Consider the following 12,500-nt stretch of genomic DNA (forward strand, 5'->3'; position numbering starts at 1 on the left):
CTACTAATTCTACTACTACTAATTCTACTACTACTACTACGACTACTACTAATTATACTACCACTACAACTACTACTATTACTACTAATAATAATTTTACTACTCTTTATACTACTACTCTTAATACTACTACTACTGCTGCTTTTAAATGACCCTAGTGCTGCTTGTAAAGAAATAATCACTTGATAAACATTTACATTTTAGTCATTTAGCAGACGCTCTTATCCAGAGAGACTTACAGTAGTGAAAACATACATTTCATACATGGCCCCCCGTGGGAATCAAACCCACAACCCTGGCGTTGCAAACACCATGCTGTACCAACTGCGCCACAGGGAAGGCCGATACAATTCTTGTACATTTCTCTCTCTACCATAGTAATATCAACATGCGTTTTGTGAGTGATTTGCTGGCCAGATAAATTCACCTGTCCACCCTCTGTCCTATGTTCCTTTCTCCTCTCCCCTTTCTTGATAAGCCTTATTCCTTACTTCCTTTGTTATTTTCACTTCCTGTGTTATTCTTCACTTCCTGTGTTATTCTTCACTTCCTGTGTTATTCTTCACTTTAGTTTCGAAAAGAAAAAAAATATCTTTATTTTCCCTATTGATTGGTGAAGCCTTTCTAAGTCCTTGAAAAAAGCTACATAAATATATAATAATAAATAATATTAGGATTATTATCAATTGCCAGTGGAATTGATCTATAACCTGTGCTCTCTCTCTCTCTCTCTCTCTCTCTCTCTCTCTCTCTCTCTCTCTCTCTCTCTCTCTCTCTCTCTCTCTCTCTCTCTCTCTCTCTCTCTCTCTCTCTCTCTCTCTCCCCCTCTCTCTCTCTCTCAGAAGGAAGAGGAGGCACGTGCTGTCCTGCTGTCCGAGGAAGGGAAGGAGCAGCTGATGTTTGAGGTTCCTCTGAATGACACAGGGTCCGCTGGTCTAGGCATCAGCCTAAAGGGCAATAAGTCCAGGGAGACAGGAGAAGACCTGGGCATCTTCATCAAGTCCATCATCCATGGAGGAGCAGCGTACAAGGTATTATTACTGTTCACTGTCATCTAGACGGTTGCTAATCTCACTTATTAAACCCAGGACTAAAGTCTTGCTCAACTGGTCAGCTGCTTCAGTAAGTTCTAGGTCCGTACGTGTTAAGAGAAGAGAACACGCTAGTGGAACTGAAACGAGGAGCTCCAACCTGTCTGTTTACAAGTTAACGGTGGAACGTCCCCTCCCCTTCCAAAATGTGAACGTTGGTAAAGTCTTGATCACACATGTAGCGTCATAGCGCATAATGTTTACGTAGCAGCATCTGGTTACGTGTTCAACAACAGTTCAACATTCTCCTTCTGCTACCATTTCTTACTTCTGACGCTAAGCAGGGTTGGTCCTGGTCTGGTCCCTGGATCGGAGACCAGATGCTGCTGGAAGTGGTGTTGGAGGGCCAGTAGGAGGCACTCTTTCCTCTGGTCTAAAATAAAACAATATCCCAATGCCCCAGGGCAGTGATTGGCCCCAATGCCCCAGGGCTGTGATTGGCCCCAATGCCTCAGGGCAGTGATTGGGCCCAATGCCCCAGGGCAGTGATTGGGCCCAATGCCCCAGGGCTGTGATTGGGCCCAATGCCCCAGGGCTGTGATTGGGCCCAATGCCCCAGGGCAGTGATTGGCCCCAATGCCCCAGGGCAGTGATTGGGGACATTGCCCTGTGTAGGGTGCTGTCTTTCGGATGGGACGTTAAACAGGTGTCCTGACTCTCTGTGATCATTAAAGATCACATGGTACTTATCGTAAGAGTCGGGGTGTTAACCCCGGTGTCCTGACTCTCTCTGAGGTCACTAAAGATCCCATGGTACTTATCGTAAGAGTCGGGTGTTAACCCCGGTGTCCTGACTCTCTGTGGTCACTATAGATCCCATGGTACTTATCGTAAGAGTCGGGGTGTTAACCCCGGTGTCCTGACTCTCTCTGTGGTCACTATAGATCCCATGGTACTTATCGTAAGAGTCGGGGTGTTAACCCCGGTGTCCTGACTCTCTGTGGTCACTATAGATCCCATGGTACTTATCGTAAGAGTCGGGGTGTTAACCCCGGTGTCCTGACTCTCTGTGGTCACTATAGATCCCATGGTACTTATCGTAAGAGTCGGGTGTTAACCCCGGTGTCCTGACTCTCTGTGGTCACTATAGATCCCATGGTACTTATCGTAAGAGTCGGGGTGTTAACCCCGGTGTCCTGACTCTCTGTGGTCACTATAGATCCCATGGTACTTATCGTAAGAGTCGGGGTGTTAACCCCGGTGTCCTGGCTAAATTCCCAATCTGTCCCTCAAACCATCACGGCCACCTAATCATCCCCAGCTTCCAATTGGCTCATTCATCCCCCTCCTCCTCTCACCTGTAACTATTCTCCAGGTCGTTGCTCTAAATGAGAACGTGTTCTCAGTCAACTGACCTGGTAAAATAACGGATAAAAATAAAACATTTCTATCAAGCCGTCTACACATACAGTTTGACTCATGCGTTCGATAAAGTTTCATTGGAAATGAATTTACTTCTGGTTTACCAAAATGCAGTGGCACTGTCAGTGTGATCAAGGCGTAACACCTGGGAAATCGGGATGTTGTCCAAATACTGCTGCTCTTTATCCCTCGCATCTCCTACGTAGGTTATAATGTACAGATCAGATAGCTACGTAGGTTATAATGTACAGATCAGATAGCTACGTAGGTTATAATGTACAGATCATATAGCTACGTAGGTTATAATGTACAGATCAGATAGCTACGTAGGCTATAATGTACAGATCAGATAGCTACATAGGTTATAATGTACAGATCAGATAGCTACGTAGGTTATAATGTACAGATCAGATAGCTACGTAGGTTATAATGTACAGATCATATAGCTACGTAGGTTATAATGTTACAGATCAGATAGCTACGTAGGTTATAATGTACAGATCATATAGCTACGTAGGTTATAATGTACAGATCAGATAGCTACGTGGGTTATAATGTACAGATCAGATAGCTACGTAGGATATAATGTACAGATCAGATAGCTACGTAGGTTATAATGTACAGATCAGATAGCTACGTAGGTTATAATGTACAGATCAGATAGCTACGTAGGTTATAATGTTACAGATCAGATAGCTACGTAGGTTATAATGTACAGATCATATAGCTACGTAGGTTATAATGTACATATCAGAGATCATATAGCTACGTAGGTTATAACGTACAGATCAGATAGCTACGTAGGTTATAATGTACAGATCAGATAGCTACGTAAGCTATAATGTTACAGATCAGATAGCTACGTAGGTTATAATGTACAGATCAGATAGCTACGTAGGTTATAATGTACAGATCAGATAGCTACGTAGGTTATAATGTACAGATCATATAGCTACGTAGGTTATAATGTACATATCAGAGATCATATAGCTACGTAGGTTATAACGTACAGATCAGATAGCTATGTAGGTTATAATGTACAGATCAGATAGCTACGTAGGCTATAATGTTACAGATCAGATAGCTACGTAGGCTATAATGTTACAGATCAGATAGCTACGTAGGTTATGGTATTCAGAGCTTACATAATCACATACCTGCTACAGGTGTTTAGAGGGCTATGACATCATATGTTCAGGGCTGTATTTATTCCAGTCGTACCAAACTGTTCTCATTTCAACTGTCGTGAGGAGAGAGCAGTGTTACGGCCAGGGTGATAAGGGAAGGAGATCTGAGCTTTCTATCATTCCAAAACAGATCAAATAAAATCACATTTTATTGGTCACATGGTTTAGCAGATGTTGATGCGAGTGTAGCGAAATGCTTGTGTTTCTAGTTCCGACAATGCAGTAATATCTAACAAGTAATATCTAACAATTTCACAACAACTACCTAATACATGGTCCCGTGTGGCTCAGTTGGTAGAGCATGGTGTTTGCAACGCCAGGGTTGTGGGTTCGATTCCCACGGGGGGACCAGCACGGAGAAAAAAATGTATGAAATGTATGCATTCACTACTGTAAGTCGCTCTGAATAAGAGCGTCTGCTAAATGACTAAAATCTAAGTACACACAAATCAAAAGGGGTGAATGAGAATATGTACATGTAAGTATATGGATGAGCGATGGCCGAGCGGCATAAGCAAGGTGCAGTAGATGAAATACAGTATATACACATGAGATGAGTAATGCTGTTTCCTGAAGTCCACGATCATCTCCTTTGTTTTGTTGACATTGAGTGAGAGGTTGTTTTCCTGACACCACACTCCGAGGGCCCTCACCTCCTCCCTGTAGGCCGTCTCTCCGCCTGGGCCCCTCACCTCCTCCCTGTAGGCCGTCTCTCCACCAGGGCCCTCACCTCCTCCCTGTAGGCCGTCTCATCGTTGATGGTAATCAAGCCTACTACTGTAGTGTCGTCTGCAAACTTGATGATTGAGCTGGAGGCGTGCATGGCCACGCAGTCGTGGGTGAACAGGGAGTACAGGAGGGGGCTGAGAACGCACCCTTGTGGGACCCCTGTGTTGAGGATCAGTGAAGAGGAGAGGTTGTTTCCTACCCTCACCACCTGGGGGCGGCCCGTCAGGAAGTCCAGGACCCAATTACACAGGGCGGGGTCGAGACCCAGGGTCTCGAGCTTAATGACGAGTTTGGAGGGTACTATGGTGTTGAATGCTGAGCTGTAGTCGATGAACAGCATTCTCACATACGTATTCCTCCTCTTCCAGATGGGATAGGGCAGTGTGCAGTGTGATGGCGATTGCGTCGTCTGTGGACCTATTGGGTCGGTAAGCAAACTGAAGTGGGTCTAGGGTGACCGGTAAGGTAGAGGTGATATGATCCTTGACTAGTCTCTCAAAAGCACTTCATGATGACAGAAGTGAGTGCTACGGGGCGATAGTTATTTAGTTCAGTTACCTTTGTCTTCCTGTACCCAAGAAGGCACAACGGTAGCCATCTTGAAGCATGTGGGGGCAACAGATTGGGATAGGGAGCGATTGAATACGTCCGTAAACACACCAACACAGTGTAGCAGAGAGTCTGGCTGGCAGGGAGGAAGACCTCTCTCCCCTCGGGCTCACCTCAGCTTGGCTACCATACACTTCAATTCTCAGAAAAATATCTCTAGAATAGCAGTCTGCTTTCTTAAAAAGCTGTGGTGTTTTACTGTACATGAAACCAGCATTAATTGACTGACTTATTGATTGGTTGATCGACTGATTGATTGATTGATTGACTGATTCACTGATTGATTGATTGATTGATTGATTGAATTGTGTGTCTCTCCTGTAGGACGGTCATCTGCGTGGCAACGACCAGCTGATAGCGGTGAACGGAGAGTCTCTACTGGGGAAGTCGAACCATGAAGCCATGGAGACCCTGAGGAGATCCATGTCCATGGAGGGGAATCTGAGAGGCATGATACAGCTGGTGGTGCTACGAGCCCTGGTCAAATCAGAGGTTAGTTATACACCTGGTACAGTCACACAGGTACTACAGTCACCCAGGTAGTACAGTCACCCAGGTACTACAGTCACACAGGTACTACAGTCACACAGGTACTACAGTCACCCAGGTAGTACAGTCACCCAGGTACTACAGTCACACAGGTACTACAGTCACCCAGGTACTACAGTCACCCAGGTACTACAGTCACACAGGTACTACAGTCACACAGGTACTACAGTCACCCAGGTAGTACAGTCACCCAGGTACTACAGTCACACAGGTACTACAGTCACACAGGTACTACAGTCACACAGGTACTACAGTCACCCAGGTACTACAGTCACACAGGTACTACAGTCACCCAGGTACTACAGTCACCCAGGTAGTACAGTCACACAGGTAGTAAAGTCACACAGGTAGTACAGTCACACAGGTACTACAGTCACCCAGGTACTACAGTCACCCAGGTAGTACAGTCACACAGGTAGTAAAGTCACACAGGTACTACAGTCACACAGGTAGTACAGTCACACAGGTAGTACAGTCACACAGGTAGTACAGTCACACAGGTACAGTCACACAGGTAGTACAGTCACACAGGTAGTACAGTCACACAGGTAGTACATTCACCCAGGTAGTACATTCACCCAGGTACTACAGTCACACAGGTACTACAGTCACACAGGTACTACAGTCACACAGGTAGTACAGTCACACAGGTACTACAGTCACACAGGTACTACAGTCACACAGGTACTACAGTCACACAGGTACTACAGTCACACAGGTACTACAGTCACACAGGTACTACAGTCACACAGGTACTACAGTCACACAGGTAGTACAGTCACACAGGTACTACAGTCACACAGGTACTACAGTCACACAGGTAGTACAGTCACACAGGTACTACAGTCACACAGGTAGTACAGTCACACAGGTACTACAGTCACACAGGTACTACAGTCACACAGGTACTACAGTCACACAGGTACTACAGTCACACAGGTAGTACAGTCACACAGGTACTACAGTCACACAGGTACTACAGTCACACAGGTACTACAGTCACACAGGTACTACAGTCACACAGGTAGTACAGTCACACAGGTACTACAGTCACACAGGTACTACAGTCACACAGGTACTACAGTCACACAGGTAGTACAGTCACACAGGTACTACAGTCACACAGGTACTACAGTCACACAGGTAGTACAGTCACACAGGTACTACAGTCACACAGGTACTACAGTCACACAGTACACTCAACAGGTGCTCTGGGCCCTGGTACTGAACACCCAGGTACACCTGGTTATAACAGCCCTGGTCCAGATATCTCAATTCAATTCAATACAACTCTATTTGTAATAGTATTCGGGCTGCAGGGTAGTATATGCTATTTACAGGTCACTGCCAAAGTAAAGGCAACACCAACATAAAGTGTTTTAATAGGGCGTTGAGCCTCCACCAATCAGAACAGCTTCATTCCACCTTGGCATAGATTCTACTAGTGTCTGGAACTCTATTGGAGGGATGTGACTCCGTTCTTCTAATGATAAATTAAATCATTTTGGTGTTTTGTCGACGGTGGTAGAAAACACCGTCTCAGGAGCCTCTCCAGAATATTCCATAAGGGTTCAATTGGGTTGAGATCTGGTGACTGACACACGCACGCACACACACACACGCACGCACACACACACACACACACACACACACACACACACACGCACACACGCACGCACGCACACACACACACACACACACACACACACACACACACACACACACACACACACACACACACACACACACACACACACACACACGCACACACAGAAACACACACACACACGTTATGGGTCTGCTTGTAGTTGTTAAGGACTGGGGAGTTTTTCAGGATAAAAAGATAAACAGGAATGGAGCTAAGCACAGGCAACATCCTAGATGAAACCCTGGTTCAGTCTGCTTTCCACCAGACACTGGGAGATGAATTCACCTTTCAGCAGGACAATAAACCTAAAATACAAGGACCAAATATACACTGGAGATGTTTACCAAGAAGACAGGGAATGTTCCTGAATGACCGAGTTACAGTTCGGACTTAAATCTACTTTAAAATCTATGGCAAGACTTGAAAATGGTTGACTAGCAATGATCAACGACCAATTTGACAGAGCTTGAAGAATTTATAAAAGAATAATGGGCGGCCACAGAGTGGGCTTGGCACCCGAATGCCTCACAGCGCCCTCGGCTCCCGGACCACAGCGACGCTCTTGAGCCCCAGGCCCAGCCTTGGACCCAGAAAGCCTCACAGCTGTAATCGCTCTTAGAGACTTACCCAGAAAGACTCACAGCTGTAATCACTCTCAGAGACTTACCCAGAAAGACTCACAGCTGTAATCGCTCTTAGAGACTTACCCAGAAAGACTCACAGCTGTAATCACTCTCAGAGACTTACCCAGAAAGACTCACAGCTGTAATCACTCTCAGAGACTTACCCAGAAAGACTCACAGCTGTAATCACTCTTAGAGACTTACCCAGAAAGACTCACAGCTGTAATCACTCTCAGAGACTTACCCAGAAAGACTCACAGCTGTAATCGCTCTTAGAGACTTACCCAGAAAGACTCACAGCTCTTAGAGACTTACCCAGAAAGACTCACGGCTGTAATCGCTCTCAGAGACTTACCCAGAAAGACTCACAGCTGTAATCGCTCTTAGAGACTTACCCAGAAAGACTCACAGCTGTAATCACTCTCAGAGACTTACCCAGAAAGACTCACAGCTGTAATCGCTCTTAGAGACTTACCCAGAAAGACTCACAGCTGTAATCACTCTCAGAGACTTACCCAGAAAGACTCACAGCTGTAATCGCTCTTAGAGACTTACCCAGAAAGACTCACAGCTGTATTCCCTCTTAGAGACTTACCCAGAAAGACTCACAGCTGTAATCACTGCCAAAGGTGCTTCTACAAAGTATTTACTTACGGGTTTGAATACTTACGTAAATAAGATTTCTGTATTTCATGTTTTAAAACATTTGCATAAATGACTAAAAACATGTTTTCACTTTGTCATCATGGGATATTGTGTGTAGACGGGTACGAAAGCAAATCTATTCCATCCATTTTGAATTCAGCCGGTAACGCAGCAATATTTGGACTAAGTCAAAGGGGTATGAAGACTTCCCAGAAAGGCACTGTGTAGGAATACTGTCCAGCCATGCTCAGCCCTGCCTCTCCTGTTCGTCTGCTGGAGACAGACATCGAGACCGTACGATCACCATGAAGTCTCCTTCTGTACGTCTCTACGACACCATGACACACTGCAGGATTTTACCACGTCTCCGCGTGGTCCAAACCGACATGTAATGGGACTGGACAATGGACCGTTCCTCGTCCTACAGTTCTGCTGTTCAGGGCTGGCTCTGGCTTCGTCGGAGATTGATGGTCCGTCCGTTTTGGAGTACCACAGGTATTACAGCGCTGCAGCCTTGTTGGTGGGGGAGAATGCTCTCATTGGAGTCTGTTTCTGTCACTAACGATGAACTGGATATCCCCCCCCCCCCATACACACCCCCTGCCGATTGTATGGTTATTGCCACTCATTGTGGTGAATTGCAGACTGGGATATGTGTGGGTACGGGTTGGTAGAAGGGTCGGGTTGGACCCTCACTGCCTGGCTCTTATTGTTTCCATACAGATTCATGTTCATTATGTTTTATGGTCTGTGACTGACTGGGGTTGGGGTGAGGGGGGGGGTCGCCATTTCAGCCAATGGGCCGAGGGCGGCAGAAAGGGGGATGATGGGAGGACATTGTCCTCTTTGTGTTGTGGACATCTCTTTCTTTCTGTTTCTCCCCCTCTCTCTCCCTCCCTCTTTCTGTATCTCCCCCTCTCTCTCTCTCCCTCTTTCTGTTTCTCCCCCCTCTCCCTCCCTCTTTCTGTTTCTCCCCTCTCTCTCTCCCTCCCTCTTTCTGTTTCTCCCCCCTCTCCCTCCCTCTTCTGTTCTCCCCCCTCTCTCTCCCTCTTTCTGTTTCTCCCCCTCTCTCTCTCCCTCTTTCTGTTTCTCCCCCTCTCTCTCTCCCTCTTTCTGTTTCTCCCCCTCTCTCTCCCTCTTTCTGTTTCTCCCCCTCTCTCTCTCCCTCTTTCTGTATCTGTATTCTCCCCCTCTCCCCCTCTCTCCTCCCTCTTTCTGTATCTGTTTCTCCCCCTCTCTCTCTCCCTCTTTCTGTTTCTCCCCCTCTCTCTCCCTCTTTCTGTTTCTCCCCTCTCTCTCTCCCTCCCTCTTTCTGTATCTGTTTCTCCCCCCCTCTCTCCCTCCCTCTTTCTGTATCTGTTTCTCCCCCTCTCTCTCCCTCCCTCTTTCTGTTTCTCCCCCTCTCTCTCCCTCCCTCTTTCTGTATCTGTTTCTCCCCCTCTCTCTCCCTCCCTCTTTCTGTATCTGTTTCTCCCCCTCTCTCTCCCTCCCTCTTTCTGTTTCTCCCCCTCTCTCTCCCTCCCTCTTTCTGTATCTGTTTCTCCCCCTCTCTCTCCCTCTTTCTGTTTCTCCCCTCTCTCTCTCCCTCCCTCTTTCTGTATCTGTTTCTCCCCCTCTCTCTCCCTCCCTCTTTCTGTTTCTCCCCCTCTCTCCCCCCTCTTTCTGTATCTGTTTCTCCCCCCTCTCTCCCTCTTCTGTTCTCCCCTCTCTCTCTCCCTCCCTCTTTCTGTATCTGTATTTCTCCCCCTCTCTCTCCCTCCCTCTTTCTGTATCTGTATTTCTCCCTCTCTCTCTCTCCCTCCCTCTTTCTGTTTCTCTCTCTCTCTCTCTCTCTCTGATTTTCTCTGTGGATGGTTGGTTGTGTGTTGGTCCAGGCGGTGATGTTGCCATGGTGAATTGTTGGATGAGACACAGTCTGTAGTGAGACGCTCCATAGAGATGGAGGCCTACTCAGAGCCCAGTGTGGTCTATAGAGATGGAGGTTAGGCCTACTCAGAGCCTAGTGTGGTCTATAGAGATGGAGGCCTACTCAGAGCCTAGTGTGGTCTATAGAGATGGAGGCCTACTCAGAGCCTAGTGTGGTCTATAGAGATGGAGGTCTACTCAGAGCCTAGTGTGGTCTATAGAGATGGAGGTCTACTCAGAGCCTAGTGTGGTCTATAGAGATGGAGGTCTACTCAGAGCCTAGTGTGGTCTATAGAGATGGAGGTCTACTCAGAGCCTAGTGTGGTCTATAGAGATGGAGGCCTACTCAGAGCCTAGTGTGGTCTATAGAGATGGAGGCCTACTCAGAGCCTAGTGTGGTCTATAGAGATGGAGGCCTACTCAGAGCCTAGTGTGGTCTATAGAGATGGAGGCCTACTCAGAGCCTAGTGTGGTCTATAGAGATGGAGGCCTACTCAGAGCCTAGTGTGGTCTATAGAGATGGAGGTCTACTCAGAGCCTAGTGTGGTCTATAGAGATGGAGGCCTACTCAGAGCCTAGTGTGGTCTATAGAGATGGAGGCCTACTCAGAGCCTAGTGTGGTCTATAGAGATGGAGGCTAGGCCTACTCAGAGCCTAGTGTGGTCTATAGAGATGGAGGCCTACTCAGAGCCTAGTGTGGTCTATAGAGATGGAGGCCTACTCAGAGCCTAGTGTGGTCTATAGAGATAGAGGCTAGGCCTACTCAGAGCCTAGTGTGGTCTATAGAGATGGAGGCTAGGCCTACTCAGAGCCTAGTGTGGTCTATAGAGATGGAGGTCTACTCAGAGCCTAGTGTGGTCTATAGAGATAGAGGCCTACTCAGAGCCTAGTGTGGTCTATAGAGATAGAGGCCTACTCAGAGCCTAGTGTGGTCTATAGAGATGGAGGCTAGGCCTACTCAGAGCCTAGTGTGGTCTATAGAGATGGAGGTCTACTCAGAGCCTAGTATGGTCTATAGAGATGGAGGCCTACTCAGAGCCTAGTGTGGTCTATAGAGATGGAGGTCTACTCAGAGCCTAGTGTGGTCTATAGAGATGGAGGCTAGGCCTACTCAGAGCCTAGTGTGGTCTATAGAGATGGAGGCCTACTCAGAGCCTAGTGTGGTCTATAGAGATAGAGGCCTACTCAGAGCCTAGTGTGGTCTATAGAGATGGAGGATAGGCCTACTCAGAGCCTAGTGTGGTCTATAGAGATGGAGGTCTACTCAGAGCCTAGTGTGGTCTATAGAGATAGAGGCCTACTCAGAGCCTAGTGTGGTCTATAGAGATGGAGGCTAGGCCTACTCAGAGCCTAGTGTGGTCTATAGAGATGGAGGTCTACTCAGAGCCTAGTGTGGTCTATAGAGATGGAGGCCTACTCAGAGCCTAGTGTGGTCTATAGAGATGGAGGTCCTACTCAGAGCCTAGTGTGGTCTATAGAGATGGAGGCTAGGGCCTACTCAGAGCCTAGTGTGGTCTATAGAGATGGAGGCCTACTCAGAGCCTAGTGTGGTCTATAGAGATGGAGGCCTACTCAGAGCCTAGTGTGATCTATAGAGATGGAGGCCTACTCAGAGCCTAGTGTGGTCTATAGAGATGGAGGCCTACTCAGAGCCTAGTGTGGTCTATAGAGATGGAGGTTAGGCCTACTCAGAGCCTAGTGTGGTCTATAGAGATGGAGGTCTACTCAGAGCCTAGTGTGGTCTATAGAGATGGAGGCCTACTCAGAGCCTAGTGTGGTCTATAGAGATGGAGGCCTACTCAGAGCCTAGTGTGGTCTATAGAGATGGAGGCCTACTCAGAGCCTAGTGTGGTCTATAGAGATGGAGGCCTACTCAGAGCCTAGTGTGGTCTATAGAGATGGAGGCCTACTCAGAGCCTAGTGTGGTCTATAGAGATGGAGGCCTACTCAGAGCCTAGTGTGGTCTATAGAGATGGAGGCTAGGCCTACTCAGAGCCTAGTGTGGTCTATAGAGATGGAGGCTAGGCCTACTCAGAGCCTAGTGTGGTCTATAGAGATGGAGGCCTACTCAGAGCCTAGTGTGGTCTATAGAGATGGAGGCTAGGCCTACTCAGAGCCTAGTGTGGTCTATAGAGATGGAGGCCTACTCAGA

General features: G+C 47.3%; 1 protein-coding gene across 4 annotated transcripts in view; it reads left to right on the forward strand.

Annotated features, from left to right (window-relative positions):
- pard3bb (par-3 family cell polarity regulator beta b) overlaps window positions 1–12,500 on the forward strand; it is a 563,164-nt gene that overhangs the window by 221,465 nt on the left and 329,199 nt on the right. For all 4 annotated transcript variants that reach the window (XM_082969211.1, XM_082969213.1, XM_082969212.1 and 1 more), the window contains 2 exons: window positions 843–1,031; window positions 5,303–5,470. In XM_082969211.1, the coding sequence (XP_082825337.1) occupies window positions 843–1,031; window positions 5,303–5,470 (357 nt within the window). The remainder of the gene's footprint in view (window positions 1–842; window positions 1,032–5,302; window positions 5,471–12,500) is intronic.

Source organism: Salmo salar, chromosome 25 (assembly GCF_965601325.2).
Source record: "Salmo salar chromosome 25, fSalSal1, whole genome shotgun sequence".
NCBI lineage: Eukaryota > Metazoa > Chordata > Actinopteri > Salmoniformes > Salmonidae > Salmo > Salmo salar.